This window comes from Salvelinus sp. IW2-2015, linkage group LG24 (genome assembly GCF_002910315.2).
Source record: "Salvelinus sp. IW2-2015 linkage group LG24, ASM291031v2, whole genome shotgun sequence".
Classification (NCBI taxonomy): Eukaryota; Metazoa; Chordata; class Actinopteri; order Salmoniformes; family Salmonidae; genus Salvelinus; species Salvelinus sp. IW2-2015.
In genome coordinates this window covers 5185469-5210697 of record NC_036864.1, presented here as the reverse complement: position 1 = coordinate 5210697, position 25229 = coordinate 5185469, and the positions used below count along the sequence as shown (strand labels likewise).

The window sequence follows — 25229 nt, the reverse complement described above, 5'->3', positions numbered from 1 at the left end:
TAGGAGTATGGTTATATTACATTGTTAAAGCGACAGAACAGACCGTTTCCTTCATTGCCTCTCCTCCGCTCCACTGTAGAGAAAACACTCTGCCCAACCCAGACTTTTTCTTATTCATTAACTTCTAAGGAGGTCAGTTGCTGTATTTATGTATCAATTACAAATGGAATCTCCAGTGTAGGCCTACATAGGACAATTGTTACGCAAAAAAATCAAGTATTATGCTATACTGTCAATATGCATGACGAAATATTGGTAATAATGTACTGATGTGAATTTTGAGAATGGTAAAATCACAATAGTTTCTAAACATTCTGTACTGTCTGGTAAAACGATCCTCCGATGAGATGGAGTGGCGACTGATCTGCTCACTGTTCTATTTCTATGATTCTGCGTGCGCAATCTCTAGATGGGTGGTTGTCATGGATACCTGGGTCACATGCGTGGGTTTCCTGAAGCCAGTAGCAAAATGATGCGAGCTAGCTAGCTAGCATTTTTACTGCCATTTTCATTCGGATTTCATCAAAAGGCGGTAGCTAAATTAGCAAGCTATAGCTAGCTACAGATGAACAGAAATTGAGAATGGGTGTAACGTCAACAACATTTGTAACAAAAGGCTGTGTCTGTGGAATTATTTTTCAAGTGAGCTGTCAACCCTTGCAAGCCTGAGCTGGAATATTATTTTTTATTTTGAGTATTTATATTTGCCTGACTCTTAAAACCGATTAGAAATGAGTATTGAAATCCCAGACGGACTGACGGAGCTGTTGCAAAGCTTTACAGTGGAAGTGTTGAGGAATCAACCAGGAGACCTTCTGGACTTTGCCTTGCAGTATTTCATCCAACTGAAGGAGAATCAGAGAGGATCCGCCTTTGACAATGCCCGAAATTCGGCTAACGGTCGACCTGGTGGTAATGTTAGCAGTGGAAGGGCGGTCAATTTTGCCGAGGAGGCAATGCAAATTGATTCGGAAAATGAAGAAGAAGATGACGAGGAGGAGGAATTCGTAGGTAGCTAACCTCACCGTTCTGCTAGAAAAGTCAGTACTGCCTGTGTGGTGCTGCTAACCCTGATAGCTAGCTAGCTAACGACGTTACGGTAGCAGCAACTGAGAAAGTCACGCTCACTAACGGTTTGCTACTACTATACTATAGTTATAGTAGTCAGCCCACCTGACGTTAGCTACTGCCCATTTTACCATGAATCCCTCGTGGACAGAGGGAAGTGACAACTTTCGCGATAATTGTACTTCTGGGTAACAGATGCCAGGCCAAGAAAAGGCAATTGAACTCACAATCACGTCTCGAAGGGAAATGGCTATCTAGCTACCATCCCAAAACCTTGAATAACCCCTATTGTTTACTTTGGCCAGTGCAGAGTGGAAAGATGTTTCTGAAAGTGTCCGTTGCTATCCTGACCTGTGTGAGCATCAGTAGCGTCAGCTAGCTAGATTCATTCCGTGTTAGCTTGCTAACGTTAGCTGAAAACAATCAACGGTGATTTTAGATCAGAACGCTCTATCTGTTAAGCCAGAACCTTGTTGCATGGTTATATCACAGTAGAATACATCTAATCTTCATGTAACTTTGTTTTATTAGCTCCAGTGATCAACAGATTCTTGAGAAGGTCTTCAGGTAAGAAGGTTTTATATTCTAGCTATGTCATCTAACAATAGTGTAGTTAAAGAACTCTGGTTTGGTTGTCCCTTGCATTTTGCATCCACAAAAGTACTCACTTTTCCAGTGTTTTCTACAGATAGTGGCAGGAAATGAAATCTGAAGTGTGTGTTTGATGGGCGTAATGATATCCTCTCTGTGGCTGGGACTATTGATCCAGTCGGAGCAGCAATTGCTGCTGTCATCACTATCACATATGTTAATTGTACTGTAGCAGGATCACACAAACGTCTGTCTGCTAGCCAGAGGGTTTTCAATGCACACAGTACTCAAGTATCAGGAGCAGTCTAGAGTTCAAGCATGTTCACCTATAGACATTACAGGCGTAAACAATGCTGGGTGAAATGGATTACACTGCAGATTGTGACCTCCTGGGTTTGGTGTGGTTGGAATCACTCTTGGAATCCTGAGTGAAACCTGAAGGAGGCACTCAAGTGTAATGTGATGACTCTTGTTCCTCTCCACAGTGTGTGCTGAAGCGTTCAACCCTGATGATGAGGAGGAGGAGGAGGACAAAGAGCCCAGGGTAAGAACACTTAACCTTCATCACTATGGGGTTGACCTTTAACCTCAAGTTAGCTAATGATGTGATGCCGCTGGACCACTGCAAACCATTGTCGATCAAAACTGGTTTAGGTTGAAAGTTTGTGTATTTATCAGGAACAAAATAACATTTCGGCATAAGAAGTCAGATGCTGAGTGAAACAGGGTGGGAAGGAGATTAGATGACTGTCTTCACTCTGTACATGAACCTGATACAGTAGCTATAATAATTCATGCTAATTATGGCTCTGCTCGGCTCTCTAAAAGATCACCCATCCTAAAACCGACCAGCAGAGGCACAGACTACAGGAGGCCTGCAAAGACATTCTGCTGTTCAAAAACCTAGACCCGGTAAAGTGAAGTGGGGTGGAAAGACTATAGGTTGAACAAATGCATTGAGGAAAAGTCAACAAATATTGTATATGGATGCTGCTGTGCGCCGTGTCACTGAAATATCTCTGTTTGTGTTAACAGGAGCAGATGTCCCAGGTACTGGATGCAATGTTTGAGATGCCAGTGGAGGCTGGCGAACACATTATAGACCAGGATGACGATGGGGACAACTTCTATGTTATCGAAAGGTAGGACTTCAGATTCATCGAGACATTGTAAACAGACTAGACAGTCTATACAACACTTTTTGAGACCGGGGCCCATATCCACAAAGCGTCTCAGAGTAGAAGGGCTGTTCTAGGATCAGTTTGTATTTTTAGATCATAATGAATGTAATTAGATGGACAGATCCTAGATCAGCACTCCTACTCTGCGACGCTGCTCCCGAGTGGCTCAGCGGTCTAAGGCACTGCATCTCAGTGCTAGAGGCGTCACTACAGACACCCTGGTTCGAATCCAGGCAGTAGCCACAACCGGCCGGGATTGGGAGTCCCATAGGGACTAGTTAAATAAAGGTTTAAAAAAAGAGTGGCGACGATGGGTCTGAAATCACATCCTATTTCCTGTATTATGCACTACTATTGGCCAGAGTTGGGTGCGATATAAGATTTTCCCATATAATAAATACTTATGCGATTAATGAATTTATCATGATGATGTTGCCTTCTATCCCAGAGGGACCTTTGACATCCTGATGAAAGCAGACAGAGTGGAGCGTGTGGTGGGTTCCTATGACAACCAGGGCAGTTTTGGCGAACTGGCCCTGATGTACAACACCCCCAGGGCAGCCACCATCATCGCCACCTCTGCGGGAGCCCTCTGGTGCATGGTAGGTTGAAGGCTTTAGGGTGAACCAGCGGATTGCCCTGTAGCTGATGTGGTTGAGAGGACGTGTAGGTAGGCTGTTACGTACTGTAGGTTTGAATGGTAGGCTATGCCCCCCGGGAGATTGTGGAGTGAATTACAGAAGCGATGCCCAAAGCAAAACATGCCAACACGCCTTAGTTGTCTGAAGGCATCAGCCTACTCACTTGAAATCAGAATCTTAACCATTACGGGGACAAAACGGTGAAACTGACTTGAGGGTTGAAACAACTTGGTTACTGGAGTAAACCATGTGGTGTTTGGTTGAAATGATCTGAGGCCTGTGATGTTGTGTGTACTCCAGGACCGACTGATGTTCAGGAGGATCATCGTAAAGAACAACCACAAGAAGAGAAAGATGTACGAGGCTTTCATCGAGTCCCTGCCCCTGCTCACATCCCTACAGGTAACAACTGTGATCTCTATAGGTTGTTATCAACAAACCTCTCAGTGAGGTGCAGAATGTTCGATTTGCCTGCTGGGGGGGGCAAGGAGACCCCCAGCTCCGCTAAAACCATTGACAACTGCGTGCCATTTTCAAGGGATTGTCAAATAAATGACCATTATTTGATTGAATAATAATCAGCTCCTGGAGAACAAGTCAGAACTACTAATTTGGGATTATTCCATGCAAACCTGGAACATCTCTGAGAGTGATTCTGACACTCTTGATAATCAAATCGAATTGTATTTGTCACATGCGACGAATACAGCCGGTGTAGACCTCACAGTGAAGTGCTTACTTACAGGCCCTTAATAATGCATCAATAGCACATTTCTAACACGTTGCATTCTATAGTATATACAATGCATAATGATGTACACCATAAGCCTCTATAACTACAGTACAAGCTGTGTTTATCCATCTGTAGAGCATTATAACAGCTACCACAACTGTTCTCTCTTGTCCTGACAGGTCTCTGAGAGGATGTGTGTGGTGGATGTTCTATCCTCCAAGACCTACACGGATGGAGAACAGATTATAGCTCAGGTAATTCTCTCTCATTATCCCTGTATTTGGAGAAAGTACATGTAAAATGTAAGACTAACTGTTGCTGTGCTTCCAGGGGGCCACAGCTAACTGTTTCTACATAGTAGAATCTGGTCAAGTGCGAATAACGATGAATACGAGCAAGGTAAGGCTAGTCTATGCTTCTGGAACTGTTGATACGTATTCATGCACATTTATTGAATGTTTATTTAACGAGGCAAGTCAGTTAAGAACAAATTCTTATTTACAATGACGGCCTAGGAACAGTGGGTTAACTGTCTTGTTCAGGGGCAGAACGACAGAGTTTTACGTTGTCGGCTCGGGGATTCGATCTTGCAACCTTTTGGTTACTAGTCCAACGCTCTAACCACTAGGCTAACTGCTGCCCCGCACGTGTTAATATGTCTGGAGTTAGTGTTAACAGGTTAGAATGAGCTGGAAGCACCGTTACCGAGCATGTCAATAGTACTGTTTGTCCTATGGATACCACTGTATGTCTTGTATTGTCTGACTGTCTGTCTCCCCAGTTGAAAAAGGAGGAGGGAGAAGGGGTGGAAGAGGAGGTGGAGATTGCCATGTGCACCAGGGGACAGTACTTTGGAGAGCTGGCTCTGGTCACCAACAAGCCCCGGGCTGCTTCAGCGTACGCTGTAGGAAACGTCAAGTGTCTAGGTAAGTAGCTAATGACCGCAATCAGCTGGAGGAGCGCTGCACTCCAGGAATTGTATCATTGTCAATACTCATGCTCTCTAGTCTAGCTGATATCCAATAGCCTTGCTACGTTAGCTGCAGCTGATATGGTGGTCCTTGTGTTTTTTGTCTATGTGTGTGTTTGTTTTTTTGCGGCGTTTGTGTGTTCTAGTGATGGACGTGCAGGCGTTTGAGCGTCTGCTGGGCCCCTGCATGGACATCATGAAGAGGAACATCGTCAACTACGACGAGCAGCTGGCCGCGCTGTTCGGGAAGTAACACGCGGCGTTCACGACAACGACACCGCGTGATAGAGTACACTCGGCAWAGACAGCTGAGACGTGATGTTTTTATAACAAGGGACTCCTAGACTCTCCTGAGGGGCCAAATACCCCTGGTACTGATCTGCTTTATTATCAGTCTGCTTTAACACACATCACCCACTGTGTTTATATTACAGTATTAGCAATCAGACCATTTTAGATAGATAGAGGTTTGTTCTTACTGCAAACTCAGACTTCATATGAGATGAATCCCATTTGTATAGTTTTAGTGTTTTGTATGAAACACGAACATAGTGGTGTTTTGTTAATGACCTTCAAGATTCATTCCTGGGCCTTATATCCAAATGGTACATATTAAGACACACTTCTATCAGGTTTGTCTAATAGATCAACCACGTTACGGCTTTTGATTCAAAATGAGACATTGGGGTCATCTATTGTCCAGCATTTAACCTTCCCTCACAGAAAAACACTTTAAAAAATATGTTTTTTGTTGCCCATAAATGTTACCACCAAGCATGTGAATTCAGAATGAAATAAGAATCCACTTGTTTCTTATCTCCCAGATGTATTAGCTACTTTTTAGAGTAACATTTTAGTCTGGACAATTATGTCATATGAAAACAGTACAAAAAAGCAACATAGAGCAGGTAGTGGTATATTTCAGTGTACCTTTTATTTGCAGTTGTCAACTTATTTTTGATTCAATTGAAAAAAAAAAATGCATATTGTACTTGAAGTTTGTAATAGTGTTATAGTCCTGAGTTAAGCATTTATGATCTAGTTGAAGAGCGTTAGTAGCATACCATTTGTTAAACTTAAACTGAGGTGTATTATTTTTGTTAAATCAAATGGGACATTGACACAACTTGGTGCTCAGTAGCTAAAAAGCAGTATTTCCTGACAAATCCATATGTGAAGTTGGTCGAGACAGAACCAATTAATTCATGGACTGTGTTGCTTACTTCATTTTTGTACTAGTTATTGTCTTATAAGCTGTTAATAAGTTGTCAGAGGATGTTTCTTTGACATAGTGTCTTTTCCCTGGTGATTTCTGATGTATCAGTGGGTGTTTTGGAGAGCTGTTTTCATAAGGGAAATATCAGATAGGGAAGTTCTTAGTATTTTGCATATTGCTGCTAGACCTACGTTTGGTACATAGTTTCTTTGGTCCAGTCTGCTAAAAAAGAAAATCTTTGTTTTTGTAATTCACGCACTGCTCTCCTTAATAGCTTAGTACCGTATTTGCCTTTTTGAACCAGAGATTTCAGAAGTGTCATTATTTTAACCTGCCAATACATTGTCAGATAGATGTTCAACCTCCAATGCAAGTAAATCTCTAAACCAGTTTTATCAGTCAACTGAAAGGATTTATCTTGCCTACCTCTGCACATAATTACCTATGCCAACAACAGGTATCTGCCATTCCTTGTTTCCTGGTGTTAATGTCAGTGTTCTGTGTGTAAAAACAGATTTGTTTTAATTTAATATTTTTTAAGGGTCCACTCCCGCACTTGCTTTGCAGTTTCCCATTTTTCTTGTAATGTTGTTACAATACACCTAATTTCCTGAGTATTTTCAGCATCTTAACTGTTATTTGAATTTCCATTGCAATAAACTTATGTTTTGTATAAATAATTGACTATTTGCATATTTTACTGTTGTGTATATTACACATGTAAACGCAAACAGCAAATGCATGCATGTTTAAAAACTTTTTATCAAAGACAGTCTGTGCCTTTATTTTTGACTGTCTTTGTCTGCCAGTCCCTGAAATTGTAGTCAAAACTGTAAACAAACCTCATACCGTATAAAAACTACAATAGCTAGTTGCACTAGTTGATTGAAGTCGCCCAATTAGAGCCATCTAAGAGATGAGGGACATGGATTACAGCCAAAAGGAACAGCGCAAACAAATACGAGGGTGTATTTACTCAGTGAATAACCAATTAACAAGAGAGAAGCCATAGATTGACGTCTGAAGCCACCAATAATATTTGCTAAAAAGAATAATATTTATCTCTCACTTCTCGTTGATGGCGACTGTTTTGGTGAGTTGCAAAGAAAGTTTTTTTTAAATACAGTAGACAAAGGGTTTAATTCAATGAATTGAAGAAATAAATAGCAGAATATTACAGACAGATAGGAAAAAGGTGAATTTGACATTGCCTCCTTCAGTTTCGAATGACATGTCAGATCGCATGCAATATGCATTGTTGGCGTTTAGTTTTCTTAACCAGCTCGAGCAAGAGACGAATGCATAGGCTCTTTCATTCTTTCATTTCATTGTATACAAATATTGACATTTGCTCCTCGTGACATGTTTTACTCTTTTCTACTTCTGCATATAGCACAAGGTCCAATTTCTGTCAGCTCGACAGCTCGACACTTCTGTATTTTGACAACGCGTTGGCCAAATTAGGTTGCGTTTGCCAAATCAATGGGATCGTGTATTACTATGTAAGTATTTCGTTGTAAACCAAATCACTCGGCAGTAATAAAGTTTGCTGTCAATGGCGGGTATAACTATTTATGAGATATTTTCGTGATTTTAAACTTATGGGAGGAGTGAGTTATCGTCCGTTCACGGTATTGAATGAATGAGCTCAAATGAGCATGCGCGATTTCCTGAACGTTTATAAACAAGGCCTGCATGACATGACGCTGTTGAGAAATCGAAATGAAAAAGTTCTGTCTACTTTGTTTATACAATTATATGAGTCTTTATTGTTTTGTGATAGTTGCTCTCAATTTCCAAAACAAATGTTGACAAAAGGCAAAGGCGTAATTGGTTCTGCATAAGAACAGTCACCTCAGGCCCCCACCCTTTCCCTTCCTCATCTCACCCCTTTCCAATGTTGTACACCAGGGAACACTGTCCCGCGAATGTCCCGTAATATCATCCTGTTGTCCCGCATTTGGGTATTTTAAATGTGGTCACCCTAGTCAAACATATTGTGTTCACATTCAATAACTTTGTTAATAAAACGTTAATGAATGAATGGTGTGTGTATGTTTGTGTCCAGTCAGATGACCTAAAGAAGCATTATAACATGGTGTGGGAAGTTAAGAGTCCTCTGAGCGGCAGCAGTACTATGTTGGATATCACAGGGCCAGAGGCAGGTAGAGACCAGGTATTGGACCTTCTCCAGTGTGAAGACCTCCTGCTCTCCTCCCCCGGATGCCCGACCAGTGACAGCCACATGGAATACGGTAATCATAAGCTAATGTCATGTTTATGATGTGATTAAAGATGTGTAATGTAGGCTACGCTTTATACAGGTAAATGTAATGGTAAGTCATTACCATACTTTTAAATTGTAAAGCACCTTTTGTACATCATTAAGCAGAGTGATGCAAATACGTCATTCCTGATTTACTGTGAAACATCATGCTTTTAGATCTCTGTTCATTCTAGCTGTTCTATTTACATATTTAACCCCTTAAAGGAACTCTGATCAACCTAGTTATTCCATTTCTATAATTCCCCCTTAGATGACCTCCCGGAGCTGGAGGAGGTGGAGGAGGACCAGACAGCCCACGCCGTGTTTCAGGTGGGGGCGGGGGTGTCCCATCAGGAACGTGACGGACACACACACACTCACACGGCCGGGCCCCCGGACACACACTGGCTCACACAGCTAGCTCACATTGCCACGGGCCCCCAGAGTCCCTTGATACAGGGCTCCACTCAGGTCGTCAGGTAAGGGATGTTACTGTACCACACACACACACACACACAACACACCACACCACACACACACACACACACCACACACACAACACCACACACACCACCACACAACACACACACACACACACACACACACACACACACATCCCCATTTTAATACATTCATAACTGTCCATTTCTAACTACCCCCAGGTCAACTCCCATCCACATCTTTGGCACCAGTAGTAATCTCCATTCTATGCCCGGCCTCCCCTGACCTCCAACAGCCTGCCCTCTAGAGGCCAACACAGGGAGCGCATCAGCAGGTCAGGGTAGAATCTGTTATGCTACACTACATCACCAGGTGGCAACCCTGGACCAGTGCAGCAAACGCACAGCACTGCTTTTACTGAGAACCACACACACACAACACACACACACCACACACACACACACCCACCACACACACACACACACCACACACACACACACACACACCACACACACACACACACACACACACACACACACACACACACACACACACACACACACACACACACACACACACACAATTATACAATTTGAATCAATCGTCTTTCCCCATGAATTAGGAAATATGGAGTTGTTTCAGAATATAAATTAAGTTATCTAGCTAACAATTGATCCTGCTTTAGTGATAATCCCCTCTGGTCTCTCTCATCTCTACAGGTCAGAGTGAGTGTGAGTTGCTGTGTCCTGTCACTCCTCTGTGTCTGATGACGAGGACATGGGCTGGAGCCACTCCTGGCCACCTACTGCCTGGCACTGCTTCCTCAAAGGTACATATATATATATATATGCACTTATCGGCCAATTTATTAGGTACGCCACCACTTTCACGAAAATGGATCGCTCCTACAGACAGTACTGTAAGTCAAGTGGCTGTGGCTTACTATATAAAGCAGGCAGACAGGCGTCGAGGCATTCAGTTACTGTTCAGTTATTGAACGTTAGAATGAGCAGAACCAGTAAGCATAGCGACTTTGAGCATGGCATGATCGTCGGTGTCAGGCTCGCGGGTCCAGTATCCCAGAATCGTCCGCCCTCCTGGGCTTTTCAAGCTCGACAGTGTCTCGGGTTTACCAAGAATGCTGTGACAAACACAACCATCCCGTCAGCAGCAGTCCTGATGGCGAAAACAGCTCGTTGATGAGAGAGGTCGAAGGAGAATGGTAAGAATCGTGCAAGATAACAGGTAGCCTGCAAAGAGACAAATAATGGTGCAGTACAACAGTGGTGTGCAGAACGGCATCTCAGAACGCACACGATCCTTGTCCTGGATGGGCTATTGCAGCAGACGAACACACCGGGTTCCACTCCTATCAGATTAAAGAAGAAGTGGCTCCAGTGGGCACGTGACAATACTGGACAACTGAGGAGTGGAAAGACATTGGCTCGACGAATCCCGGGTTCCTGTTGTGTCAAGCTGATGGCAGAGTCAGGATTTAGGATAAGCAGCATGAGTCCATGGACACATCCTGCCTGGTGTCAACAGTACAGGCTGGTGGTGTGGGGAATGTTTTCCTGGTACAAGTTAGATCGCTTGATACCAATTGAGCAATGAGCGTTTCCGACACCTTGTAGAATCCATCCATGCCCCGAATAATTCAGGATGTTCTGGAGGCAAAGGGGGGTCCGACCTGGTACTAGATGTACCTAATAAACCTGCCACTGACTGTATACGTCTATGTGATCACTTCTGGGACCCGAACGCCTGACCTTGTTGTGCAATGACCATTAATCAGTTTTTTATATATTTCTTCCTGTGTCCTCAGGCACTCGTCTGCAGTTCCATAAGGGTTCTAGTGTGGAGTGGCAGGATGCTGAGGAACTGGTGTCGGACTCAGACTCAGACGATGAGACAGAGGCTATATCCCGCCCCCTGAAGGTACATACTCATTTTGAGGCAATATCACATCCCCTGAAGGTACAATAATGCCTAGCTCAGTGGACTGATGTGTTCCTGAGTAACACAGATGAACTGATATTCTTTAATATGGTCTTGTCACGTTCCTGACCTGTTTTCCTTTGTCATGTATTTGTTTTAGTTGGTCAGGGCGTGAGTTGGGTGGGATGGTCTAGGTTTGATTTTCTATGTTGGGATTTTGTGTTCGGCCTGGTATGATTCTCAATCAGAGACAGCTGTCAATCGTTGTCCCTGATTGAGAATCATACTAAGGCAGCCTGGGTTTCACTTGTGTTTTGTGGGTGTTTGTTCCTGTGTCAGTGTTTGGGCCACACAGGACTGTTTCGGGTTAGTCACGTTTGTTGTTTTGTATTTTGTAGTGTCTTGTTGATGTTTCATTAAATAATGAATACTTATCAATCTGCATCTTGGTCCGATCCATGCTCCTCCTCGTCTGAGGAGGAGAACGACTACGACTACCGTTACAGGTCTCCTATCATCTCTTATCTCCCTGTGAGCCCCTTGTGAGTACAGTTCCCCATCACTAACCCTGTTGTGTCTTGTCCTCAGGGCTATGGTCGTGAGGGCCTGAGGCTGGTGTCCCACACAGAGAGCCGGGCGTTCGGCCAGTCCGTCCTCAAGCTGACCTTTGACCCAGGTGCCTGTGGGGAGTGNTGTCACGTTCCTGACCTGTTTTCCTTTGTCATGTATTTGTTTTAGTTGGTCAGGGCGTGAGTTGGGTGGGATGGTCTAGGTTTGATTTTCTATGTTGGGATTTTGTGTTCGGCCTGGTATGATTCTCAATCAGAGACAGCTGTCAATCGTTGTCCCTGATTGAGAATCATACTAAGGCAGCCTGGGTTTCACTTGTGTTTTGTGGGTGTTTGTTCCTGTGTCAGTGTTTGGGCCACACAGGACTGTTTCGGGTTAGTCACGTTTGTTGTTTTGTATTTTGTAGTGTCTTGTTGATGTTTCATTAAATAATGAATACTTATCAATCTGCATCTTGGTCCGATCCATGCTCCTCCTCGTCTGAGGAGGAGAACGACTACGACTACCGTTACAGGTCTCCTATCATCTCTTATCTCCCTGTGAGCCCCTTGTGAGTACAGTTCCCCATCACTAACCCTGTTGTGTCTTGTCCTCAGGGCTATGGTCGTGAGGGCCTGAGGCTGGTGTCCCACACAGAGAGCCGGGCGTTCGGCCAGTCCGTCCTCAAGCTGACCTTTGACCCAGGTGCCTGTGGGGAGTGGCTTCTGTCCGCTGAGTGTCAGCCGGACCACCCGTTCTACGTCAGAAACAAAGGTCGGAGGCCTGGGTGTGTGTGTAATGTGTGTGATGTGTGTGTAACGTATGTAAAGTACAAGGTGTAACATGTGTTTTTCTAACGTGTGTGTGTGTGTGTTCCTGTGCCAGGCTGGTCGTCGTTCTACCCCAGTCTGACTGTGGTGCAGTATGGGATCCCGTGCTATGATGTGATGGTGGGTGATGTGTGTCTGCCTCCTGGACACAGAGATGCCGTCCACACTGACGACTCCCTGGTGTTCGACACGTTCAGGAGGTAAAACCTCACAGCGTTAGTTCAATATTGGTAGTAGTGTCCATTCTGTAGTTTACAACGCATGTGTGACACACTGGATTTGAACCGCGGCTCAAGACTGTGTTAGCCCCCCTGAGCTAAAGCCTCTCAGATCTCCGTGTGTGACTCTTCTTTGCGTTCCTGTGTTTTTCACATCAGTTATGACTTCACTCCCCTGGACTCGTCGGCGGTGTACGTTCTGAGCAGCATGGCCCGGCAGCGTAGGACCTCCCAGTCCGGCGGGGGCGCCGTCAGCCCCGACCAAGACACACACCGCAACGAGCCAATTAAGAGCCAGCAGGACTCGGGAGCAGCCGGCGGGGCTTCGCCCACGAAGTGCAAGCGGCCAATGAATGCATTCATGCTATTCGCAAAGAAGTTCAGGTTGGAGTACACCCAGATGTACCCTGGGAAGGACAACAGGTGTGTGTGCGCGTTTGTGTGTGCAAAGAAATCTCCAAATTTCCTGGACTAAAGAAATCAAGTGAAAATAACACATTATTGTGTGTGTGTGTGTGTGTGTGTGTGTGTGTGCTGCCCTCAGAGCGATCAGTGTGATCCTGGGAGAGAAGTGGAAGAAGATGCGAGGAGAGGAGAGAAGGATGTACACCATGGAGGCCAAGACTCTGGCTGACGAGCAGAAGAGACTCAACCCTGACTGCTGGAAACGCAAGAGAACCAACTCAGTGAGGAGAGCACACACACACACAACACACACACCACACACACACACACCACCACACACACACACACACACACACACACACACACACACAACACACACACACACACACACAACCCACACACACACACACACACACACACACAGCACAACACACAATGAAGCCTCTTGCATGGTGTTCATTTTAATATCAGCCCCTTGGAACTGTTCCGAACCTTTCCTCTCTCTTCATCTTGTTCTCCGTTACAGGGTTCCCAGGGGAACTAAGAGACGCAGACACACGAGAGCGGGATGAGGCGATGGAGGGGAGGACAAACTTGGAAGAGGGGTGTATGGTGGGGAGGCAGCATACGGAAGACGCACGCGCACGCACATACACACACACTTTAGATACGTATATAGATGTACAGTTGAAGTCTGAAGTTTACGTACACCTTAGCCAAATACAGTTGAAGTCTGAAGTTTACGTACACCTTAGCCAAATACAGTTGAAGTCTGAAGTTTACGTACACCTTAGCCAAATACAGTTGAAGTCGGAAGTTTACATACACTTAGGTTGGAGTCATTAAAACTTGTTTTTCAAACCACTCCACAAATTTCTTGTCAACAAACTATAGTTTTGGCAAGTCGGTTAGGACATCTACTTTGTGCATGACACAAGTAATTGTTCCAACAATTGTTTACAGACAGATTGTTTTGCTTATCAGAACGTGTCTCCTTCCTGAGCGGTATGGCGGCTGCGTGGTCCCATTGTGTTTATACTTGTGTACTATTGTTTGTACAGATGAACGTGGTACCTTCAGGTGTTTGGAAATTGCTCCCAAGGATGAACCAGACATGTGGAGGTCTACAATTTGTTTTCTGAGGTCTTGGGTGATTTCTTTTGATTTTTCCATGATGTCAAGCAAAGAGGCCCTGAGTTTGAAGGTAGGCCTTGAAATACATCCACAGGTACAGCTCCAATTGACTCAAATGATGTCAATTAGCCTATCAGAAGCTTCTAAAGCCATGACATAATTTTCTGGAATTTTCCAAGCTGTTTAAAGGCACAGTCAACTTCTGACCCACTGGAATTGTGATACAGTGTATTAAGTGAAATAATCTGTCTGTAAACAATTGTTGGAACAATTACTTGTGTCATGCACAAAGGAGATGTCCTAACCGACTTGCCAAAACTATAGTTTGTTGGCAAGAAATTTGTCGAGTGTTTGAAAAACAAGTTTTAATGACGCCAACCTAAGTGTATGTAAACTTCCGACTCCAACTGTATATATAATATACTAACTGTGCTTGAACATAAGATATATTTTTAATGTCCGACTTGCCTTAATCTTCCAAAGCAAGAATGTATTCTTTTTAAATCATTTTGATTAATTTCAGGTAATTCCATACCTTATAGCTTGAAAAACATGAGCCCCTGTGTTGCTGTAGAGTAGGGAAAGGGGAGGTGAAAACAACATGTCTATTTTTCAACCAGAGATCAGTCTAGGGAATTTAAAAATGCTTCCGATTGTTCTTATGCCTATATTTGTATAACTTGATATATTATTGCTATTTTATTATATTATTACTATTTTCACTTTGTACATTCAGAGGGGAAGGGAGGGAGGAGTGGGATATGTGCTTAACCTTGATTCTTGCTGTAATTCCAAATGGACACCTACCCCATAGGCACTTAAAAGGAAAACTACACTCAAAAACAATCTTTTGGTGTTTGTTACATTAGTTACATTGTTGATACCAAAATGTTTCCATGTCAGCGGTTTTCAAGATATTGGACTTTCAAGAAGCAAAGTGTCACTTGCCACATCATCGTTTTTGAGTGGATGTTTCCTTTAAAGTAGATCTTATCTAGTCGGCTCATATCTACACTAGTGTCTAGTGGGTAGGGGTTGGTTTGGACCTCGGCATATCTTACCCAGGTCAAGTGCACTGGGTGTGTGACAAACGACTAGGCCATATAACGAAGTGTTATATTATAATGATGTTAACATACCTATGGGACGGACATGCATACTCTCACTGCAATTATGCACTATACAGTATACACTGTATCTTGTGTACGACGGATATGTGTTGTGTACATCAATATGTAACGAATAATTCAAGTGTAGCAACACGCAAGTATAATTTCGGACTCAATCTCAGTTTAACTATCAAGATTGTGAAATTGATTTGATTCGTTTATTTATTTGTCTTCATCAATAATGTACAGATCCTCCTGAAACTTGTGCCCACAATGCTCTTGTATTTATGACAGGAAAGATTACCGAGACCACGACAAGTGTTTGTTGTGGTAGTAAATGACGAGGTTAAGGTTTAGAGAACATCTTTACTCATCCTGTTCAAATGTACAGTGCTGTTTATAATAACCTTATGACTACTGAAAAGTCCAAACTTTATAATGTTAAAAAAAAATCTAAACATAACAAATAAGCATTACCGATATTTGAACTAAATTATCAACACAGTAATACCTCTGTCTCTTATACACATCTAGATGTGTATAAGAGACAGATTTCACCCTTTCCAACGGAACATCTCTTATTCTACAAGTTTAACACCAGTATTTACACAAGTCATCCACAAGAGCAAGAAGAAGCATACAGTAGATAGAATGACAGAATATAGGAAGGACATGTATCCCTTTTAAGTAATTACATACAAATAAGACATTTCAAAGGGATAGATAGTTAAATCAAATAACTCAAAAACTTTAACAAACTTTAAAGAAGAAAAAAAAAGAGTACAGAACATTTGGCATTAGTCACAAAGACATAGTATCAAAAGAGTTTTAAAGTACAACATGAATTACAAAAGGCACAGAATACCAGACCCCCTAGCAGCCAGTTGCAATGTGTGGTCATACATGCAAAACAGTATGTTTTATTCTGATAATTGGATGCATAATCTCATGTATTTTGTAGCTAGCTAAGCCTATCACTCACAATTTGCTAGCTCACGTTGCAAACGACTGGTACAAAAAAAGGTCTCTCTCTCAACATAGAGCACAGTGTATCTCCCAGAGCGTGTGGTGCTCCTTGTAGTGTGTCTGTGTGCGAGGGGTTACATGAGGGACTCCAGGCTCTCTGCTGCAGTGGTGGCCCCCAGAGGGACAGAACCGTTGGTCTCAGGGGACTGTAGGGCCCTCTGGTCTTCCTGGCTGTCCACCAGACTCAACACGGCCCTGTACATGAACTGGTACTGCTCCTAGGAGCGGAGTGGTGAAAGACAGAGTCAGTACAGGATGGGCCAGGTGCAGGGTGCAAATTACCGCGGAGCTAGTGGGGGCTCAGTTCCCCTGAATGAGATGTTAGCTCCTCTAAAAAATAATGCTAATTTGTTCATTCTTCTAATTCAGTGATAAATATGTTTTACAGTGGTATATATTAAAATAAAAGCTTCCAAATTAAACGAACACCCCCACCTCTCTGTCATGGTTTAAACGAGTGGTGTAAATTTCGCAGCCATTGGACAATTGAACAGTAGAAACGCGTTCTCTGGAATGGTCACACTTCACCATCTGGCAGTCCAATGGATGAATCTGGGTTTGGCCAGAATGCATAGTGCCAGAATGCATAGTGGCAACTGTAAAGTTTGGTGGAGGAGAAATAATGGTCTGGGGCTGTTTTTTATGGTTTGGGCTAGGCCCCTTAGTTCCAGTGAAGAGAAATCTTAATGCTACTGCATACAATGAAATTCTAGACGATTCTATGCTTCCAACTTTGGTGTCCACATACTTTTCATCATGTAGTGTACGTTAATGACAGTAGACCTATAGTGGACTCTTTCGGTTAAAAGCTTTCAATTTTGCAATGGCATAGGCCTACAATACTTTGGATTTGTGTGCCCATGAGGCCCGTTTTCACGGCACAACATACCCATGATATGTTACGAATTACAATTAGTTGTGGCTAACATTAGCAATTGTTTAAACGCTTAATAGTTACAAGCAACACAGTCATAAATGTCATTCATGTAAGAAAGGAAAAGGAAATGTTTGTTTTATGTCACATGATCTGTGAAGACTCCAAGCAATAACTCATGAATGTTTTGATTCAACTCATGCATTATATTGAACGTAGGCTACCTGTTCTGCATGTGTTCGTGTGTGTAAAACTGCCTCGGCTGAGAGGGTAGGCTACCGGCTGTGGTGTAGGCTTAGTGGAGGATAAATGCACGTTCACCCACCCTTTCAGAAAAATGCATTGAAAGTATAGAGAGCGTAACACTTTTCACCACAATTGGCAGTCATAGTTTACTCACCTTTTATTTCTTTTTTACCACTACACACTGGCTACTAGTAGGACCTATTTGAAGTTCATAGTTAATACACATTATAGCCTCGTCTTGTAAGTTGACCTTGTGCGTTAGGCTGTCCATCCCGTTTTTTCCAGGACACTTTCAGCCTCATTTTAGGTGTCCTGACTTTTCAGGCTACAAAAAAAGGTCAATTTGTCAGCAGGACGCGTAGATTAATGTAGAACTAATCAATGGCAATCGCTGAATGTCATTAGGAAACACTTTCTTGGTGTTTTGTAACGGATGTCTATTTCCATTCATCAAATGGCACGAGTATACATGCAGTTTGGATGCTGGATTCATTTACGTCTTTATTATTAGGCCAACGCAAGCGCGTGCACTCAATAGAGACTCCCTGAGTGTTACAGTGTAATTCGCACTCTGGCCAGGTGTGTGTGAGAGCTATTTACTTCCCGGCACAGCCAGAAGAGGACTGGCCACCCCTCATAGCCTGGTTCCTTTCTAGGTTTCTCCTAGGTTTTGGCCTTTCTAAGGAGTTTTTCCTAGCCACCGTGCTTCTACACCTGCATTGCTTGCTGCTTGGGGTTTTAGGTTGGGTTTCTGTACAGCACTTTGAGACATCAGCTGATGTAAGAAGGGCTTTATAAATATATTTGATTGATTGATTTGTGAGCAGTGTGTGAGTGAGCTAACTGTGTATGGTGTGCAGGTGTGTGTGTGTGTGTGTGTGTGTGTGTGTGTGTGTGTGTGTGTGTGTGTGTGTGTGTGTGTGTGTGTGTGTGTGTGTGTGTGTGTGTGTGTGTGTGTGTGTGTGGTGTGTGTGTGTGGTGTGTGTGTGTGTGTGTGTGTGTGTGTGAGCCAACTTTAGATGAGCTATGTGAGCTGTTTGCGTAAGCTGTTTGTGTAACGTGTGTGTGTGTACATGTGTGTGCAACCTGGACTCAGGGGTAGGTGTAACATAGTAAATGGAAATCCGTTAGAACCAACTTAGTGTGATATGTTCCGTTTGGTATGGTATGTATTGATATGTGATGTCCATATCCATTTCTTATGATATGTTATGAATTACATGTATGATATGTTACCAATTGCATTTCGTACAATATGTTACGAATTTGCACTACGTATTGTTGGATTCGGGGTAAACTTTGAACATTGAGATACTAAAGACATGATAGATCAGAAGCATGGTATATAAAGGAGTGAAAGAGACGGGTTTTTATGAAGTTAATGGTTCTCTGTAGAAAGACATAGTGGATGTGGAATGTGCTGGCTGGACGGGAGAGAGTCACGGGAGTGCGATGGGTGATACGGATGGAGAGCTTAGGGTTAGACATCAAGGGGGTTGAGGTCAGGTCACCTTAAGGGAGACAGAACGGTTTATCACTGAGTCTTCCTGTGGAACCATAAGATGTAAGGTTTGGAGAGAAGGAGGAGTGCCTAAAGTGGAGTATATATACTTGTAATGGTGGAAACATGTTTTTGTCTGAATACAGCTGTGCCGACCCTTTGGGAATAATTAAACTTGCTTTAGCTTCTCCAGTGTCCGTGAGTTATTTACTCTGAAAAATGAGAACCTAAAAGTATGATATGTTACAAATTCCAATTTGTTGTGGCTAATGTTAGCGTTAGCAAATGACAATTCGCGTGATATGTTACGAATTACAATTGGCACAATATGTTACGAATTTTTCAATACGCATGATATGTTACGAATTACAATTAGTTGTGGCTAACGTTAGCTAGGTAGCTAATGCCAACGTTAGCTAGGCTAGGGGTTAAGGTTAGGGTCAGGAGTTAGGTTAAAGGGTTAAGTTTAGGGTTTGGGTAAGAGTTAGCTAACATGCTAAGTAGTTACATTAGCTAAAAAGTAGAAAGTAGTTGCAAAGTTGCTAAAGTTGTCCGTGATGAGATTTGAAACGTTCGCGTTATACGACCACCCCTCCACCCCGACCAATTCCTGTCCTTTTTGCCTAAGTAACCTTCTGTCTTATGTAACCATACCAAACGTAACATATCATACTAATTTGAATGTCCCGGATTTTCCTTTACAATTTGACATCTAGTCTATGATATCAGCCTGGTGTGAGTATGTGTGTGTCTATGTATGAGCTGTGCTATGTTCCCTGCGTTTCTGTGTTGTGTGTGTGTGCTGTTCCAGGACATACCATGTCGTTGAAGACACCAGGCCTCATGAGGTTGGTCATGCGTGCCACCTGGTACACATCCACAGAGCCCTGCTGCTCCAGCTGCTGTGCCAGGGTGGTGAGGGCACAGAACATCCCCGCCATCGAGCTACCCAGCCTGGCACAGACACAGACAGGGGAAACTATGCCATGAACCAATTACGGAAACAACAAGTCTTTGTCTCAAACACAGAATAAGCCAACAACTCCTGTAACAAAAAGCACTTTTATATGGTGAATCAGTGAAATCTGTTCCCATGAGATAACACACTCTTCAAATAAGATTCCTCGCACCCTGCCAGCCCTCAGCTGACCTCTCAACCCCAGAGAACACAGAGGAGACTCCAGGAAGTGAGGAGAGCAGTAACTCACCGGTCATGTACGACTATGGTTCCTTCTCTCCGTCTGCTGTTCTCTGTGATAATGTTGAGCAGCTGGAAGGTGCTGCTGACGGGGCTGTCTGGGTTGGGCCAGCAGGGGGACATGTACTGACGCACCTCCAGGACATAGTTATCCTGGGGAAAGAAAGAGAGAGGAGTGTGGGAAGAGTCTGTGTGTGTGTGTGTGTAGTTCTCATTTGTGTGTGGTCCTCATTTGTGTGTATGTGTCTGGTTTGATCTGTGTGTGTGGTTTGATCTCTCCCAGCTAGCACATTTGGTTCATTGGAAGTTGTGGGAACGTATGTTTTTGGTTTCACATTGGTTGTGGGAACAAAGCCATACGCTTCCTGACTGGTAAAATTGAACGTTTTTTAAACGTTCTGAGAACAGAAGTTTAAAAAACGGGAATGTTTATTTGTAGTTTTTAGTTTGCAGCCAGGGAGGTACTAAGAGCGTTTTACTCTGGTTCCTTGGAAGTTTTATTAACCCTCTGAGAAATGAAATTATAGGGAATGTTTCTGAATGTTGACTTTTAATAACACTGCTAGATTATTTGGGGTTCGAAACATATTTGAACTCCAAGCACAGATAGGACACATGAAAAATAATTTCCTTAGGCAGTAGCCCTTTCCTGCAGTCAAATGACCAAATCAACTTCTAGTGAACTAATGTGTGGAACGTAAAAAAATGCTGAAAATTCGGTTTCTATGTGAAACGGTTTTGTTATATTTCAGTCCTTTGTGATGTATATAAAGTGAAATATTGAGATTCAAACTCAAAATTGGATACTTTTCAAATCTTTATCTGGCATGGTACAGCTGTCTACTTTTTTAAAGTCCATGACCATGTGTTTAAAGTGTATACTTTTGTTTCAAAGCACTCATTAAGATCAGATGTGGACAATTAGTGGGCGCGGCCAACACACCTCAACACACTAAACAAGAGAGAGGACACAAAGAGTTTGTTGATGCTGAGAATGGAATGTTTATGTTTTTAATAACATTGCTAGAAAGTTCTCTGAACATTACAAACGTTTTCTTGTGTTTTTTTATGGAAAGTTTTCTTGGAACAATTTCTTCACGTTCTTGGAACAATTTGAGAGCCTGACTTTAAAGAAAACCACGAGGAAACCTTTAGGAAACCTTATGCTGAAGTACTGAAATTCCCACAGAAGAACTTGTTTCTTAACGTTCTCTCAACTATCTGAGAACATTCCCAAAGCCAAACTAGTTGGAGAACGTTACTCGAACATTTCCGAAATTGAAATTAAATGTAACTATGTTTTAACTTTTAGGAAATGTTCTGTTAAAGTAATGAAATACCAAGAAAATAATGATTTTTTTGTCAAGTTCCTTAAACGTGCCGAGAATGTTCCAAAGACAGGCAACTATCCTGCAGCATTCCCAGAAAGTTGTGGAAAGGTTGCATACAAAATAACCATAGGACAGCCATGCTCCCACCAAGCTCTAAGAAACATATGGTTCTCAGAACGTTATGTGCTAGCTGGGCTGTGTGTGTGTGGTTGAATCTGTGTGTGTTTGCGGGTGCGAGCTTGCATGTGTGAGTGTGTGGGGTTGGATCTTACCTGTGTGGCCTCCAGTAAGAAGTCGTGGACCACCAGTCTCTCCTCGTTGGCCAGACACATGTGGTCCTCTCCAGAGAACGACACTATGAAACCCTCACAGCTGATTGGCTGATCCTTACTGGGCCAGTACACACAAGACTCCTCCCCCTCGCTCTGATAGGACACAATGGAGACAGCGTTATAGGATGGATACTGTTGACGTGTGTGGTGTGTGTGTGTGTTGTGTGTGGTGGTTGTTGTGTGTGTGTGGTGGTGTGTGTGTGTGTGTGTGTGTGTGGTGTGTGTGTTGTGTGTGTGTGTGTGTGTGTGTGGTGTGGTGTGGTGTGAAGTGCTACTGCTCACCTGTGCTGTGTGTGTGTCAGGCAGGGAGATGATGAGCGTGAGTTGTGGTCCCAGACCATTCTCCAGAAGTCAGAGACAGTGGAGGGGAAGGAGACTGAGTCAGGATAAACTCCCTGCTCTTGTGGTAACCTGGAACACAGCACAGACACAGTCAAAATAAACAACATGAATCTGGAACACACCATATGACTTTGATTCGACGTGGTTTATGAGTGTACAAAACATTAGGAACACCTTCCTACTGTTGAGTTGCACCCCTTTCGCCCTCAGAACAGCCTCAATTCGCCGGGGCATTGACTCTACAAGGTGTAGAAGCATTCCACAGGGACAGTTGTGTCAATTTGGCTGGATGTACAATACTTGGGTGGTGGACCATTCTTGATACACACGGGAAACTGTTGAGCGTGAAAAACCCAGCAGCGTTGCAGTCTTGACACATTCAACACCGGTGCACCTGGCACCTACTACCATACCCGTTCAAAGGCACTTAAATCTTCACCCTCTGAATGGCACACACACACAATCCATGTCTCAACTGTCTCAAGGCTTAAAATCCTTCTTTAACCTGTCTCCTCCCCTTCATCTACACTGGTTGAAGTGGATTAACAAGTGGCGTCAATAAAAGCAGTTCCTAATGTTTGTACAGTCAGTGTATGTAGTGTTTATGAAGACCTTATGAATGCTCTATAAAGCATTCATAAGGGGTCCTCATCAAATGGACAACCTTGCCCTTACCATGATATAGGACGCGTTGATGTAGTCCGAAGATTCTCCTTCCACTGGACATGACAGACACACTCTGGATCTCTCCACTGCAGCACACACAGAGAACACACAACACAATCTATTCTTTTCAAGTGGTCCTAATATTGCTGAATTTATTATATTAAAAAATGTTCTGGTTTTCTCAGATAAAAGTATTCCATTTTTTACTCTGAATCGAAATGTTCTTTGCCTATTTCTCTTCTCTGCTGAGATAAGACATAGATGAGGAGGAACCTTTTCCTGGTATTGACTGATGGCTGTCTCTTACCGACTATATCTGTGTGGTGTGATTGGCTACTTCAACTCACCCGCATGAGAGAGGAGGTCCTGTTTTTGTCAGCGTTTCCTTCTCTCAGGGCAGCGGCGTAGTCCGCCTGTCTGGCTCTGCGCTGACTCACCAGCTATAACACAACAGTAGTAACATTACCAACACATTACCATCACTCCTGCTAAATGGCTTTCACCAATCAAGTCATGCCAGATCAGTGATTACTTCAAGGATGTATCCCAAGTGTTTGGCAGGTCCCAAGTCAGGCCAGAAAGTAGCACACTAGGGTGTAGGGTTCCTGTGTGTGTGTGTGTGTGTGTGTGTGTGTGTGTGTGTGGTGTGTGTGTGTGTGTGTGGTGTGTGTGTGTGTGTGTGTGGTGTGTGTGTGTGTGTGTGTGTGTGTGTGTGTGTGTGTGGTGTGTGTGTGTTGGTGTGTGTGTGTGTGTGTGTGTTCTGACCTTGAACTGTCTCTCCATGCGTGTCCTCCGGAGGGCCAGTGGTCAGCAGGTCCGAGACGTAGGAGTGGACCAGGTCAGAGGTCACCAGAGTGTCCCTGCTGACGATGGCCTCCACCAGAGCATCATGGATAAACACATACTGCTCCTGAGGGACCAGAGAGACATAAACACAGAGAGACTTCTCACTCACATCACCTACAGCAGGGCTGGATAATGACTTGAATTAGTTGAATCCGCCTGTGTAGTGCTAGCAAAAACCCAAATGTGCACCCCCTGGTTCCGGACCAGTTTGGGAAACGCTGCTCCTGTAAGTGTGTGCATTACCTCCGTCTGTACCAGGTAGTTCCTCTGTGTTCTGACGTGTTTGAGGAAGCCCAGTATGTTGACTGTTCCCTGGTTCTGGATCTGTTCACATGCTGTCCAGCACGATGTAGGTCCCTGTCCTCCCCACACCAGCACTACACACACACAGACATACTTTGACGTAGAGTTCCACACAACAACAGCTTCCCTTTTCAGAAATGAATACTTGGATATCCACTTCGCACAAGCCATTGATCTGCATATGTTATTCAACCTTTCTCAAGCAATATTTTGCCAAGTCTTTCCCCTGGTTGTTATTACCCCCCCCCCCCCCCTCCCCACACACCCAGCCCACCTGCAGTGTACAGGACGGGGCCCATGTCCTGAGTCCTGGCCTGGGACGGAGCCCGACGAAGGAGAGACAGGCAGGGTGTATTCAGGCACGCCCATGTCAGGCCACTGGGTGTAGTGGTACTGGACCACCGTCCTCTCAGCACAGCTCCCCTCTGGGAAGCCTGAGGTACAACACACAGCAGGCAGGGTCAAACAGCTAGAAGCTCTGTGCACTTCGGTGCATCTTCTTCAAGTGTGTGTGTGTGTGTGTGGTGTGTGTGTGTGTGTGTGTGTGTGTGTGTGTGTGTGTGTGTGTGTGTGTGTGTGTGTGTGTGTGTGTGTGTGTGTGTGTGTGTGTGTGTGTGTGTGTGTGTGTGTGTGTGTGTCCAGGAGGTACCTTTTGTGAGGTGTCTCTGAGGTAAAAGTCTCCCGGGTATAGTAGGCCAGGGTCTTGGTGTCTTTTAGGGTCACCAGGAAATACCGTACTCCTCCTGGTTCTCCATTGGCCAGTACTGGTCACACTTCCTCTGACATCCACGAGGGAGAGCCTCAGTCACACAATGGTCAAAAACGTCATATAAAAGTAGTAAAAACATTCACAAAATGTTCATTTTTCTTTCTCTTGAACCAATGTTTTCTGTTAAACTGTGTAAAAAGAAGACACATCAACACAGTGCCCCAGCCTGCAGTCTTATCTGTGTGACTAACTGACCCGCCCCTTCTCCAACAGGTTGGTGATCATGACGATGACTCCAACATTCTCCTGCCACACCATCCTCCAGAAGTCCTCTGTTCCAGACTTCAGGGGGCCCTGGGCTGCGATGTAGGCCCTTGTACGCTCAAAACCCTGACAGAACACACACACAGATCCAATCAACAACCAATCACCCAGCCAATCTTCCATACTACCCCTATAGTCTGTATTTCTATACCACTCCTCTTACATAGCGTACTTACATGTTCACTAGTTGATATAGATATGAATGATAAGGAGAGGAGCTACTACATCAACAAAGTTGAGC

At 43.7% G+C, this 25229-nt stretch overlaps 1 protein-coding gene and 2 pseudogenes across 1 annotated transcript; 2 read left to right on the top strand and 1 right to left on the bottom strand.

Moving 5' to 3' along the window:
* The first annotated feature begins 641 nt into the window (after positions 1 to 641).
* LOC111951497 (cAMP-dependent protein kinase type II-beta regulatory subunit) lies at positions 642 to 5900 on the top strand. Its single transcript, XM_023969624.2, has 11 exons — positions 642 to 1011; positions 1600 to 1635; positions 2145 to 2203; positions 2488 to 2571; positions 2695 to 2801; positions 3289 to 3442; positions 3782 to 3883; positions 4394 to 4468; positions 4545 to 4613; positions 4996 to 5140; positions 5331 to 5900. The coding sequence occupies exons 1-11, from the start codon at positions 732 to 734 to the stop codon at positions 5435 to 5437; spliced, it is 1218 nt and encodes a 405-aa protein (XP_023825392.1). The 5' UTR covers positions 642 to 731; the 3' UTR covers positions 5438 to 5900.
* Positions 5901 to 7476: 1576 nt separating this feature from the next.
* On the top strand, positions 7477 to 15498 carry LOC111951285 (HMG box-containing protein 1-like; annotated as a pseudogene).
* Positions 15499 to 15843: 345 nt separating this feature from the next.
* LOC111951491 (receptor-type tyrosine-protein phosphatase zeta-like) overlaps positions 15844 to 25229 on the bottom strand; it is a 61297-nt pseudogene continuing 51911 nt past the window's right edge.

Bases quoted from the DNA above. Each gene is read 5' to 3' on its own strand.
- LOC111951497 (XM_023969624.2), top strand. From the start codon at position 732: ATGAGTATTGAAATCCCAGACGGACTGACGGAGCTGTTGCAAAGCTTT. The intron at 2,204-2,487 runs GTAAGAACACTT...GCTCTCTAAAAG, and splicing joins AGGAGGACAAAGAGCCCAGG to ATCACCCATCCTAAAACCGA. The intron at 4,469-4,544 runs GTAATTCTCTCT...CTGTGCTTCCAG, and splicing joins GAGAACAGATTATAGCTCAG to GGGGCCACAGCTAACTGTTT.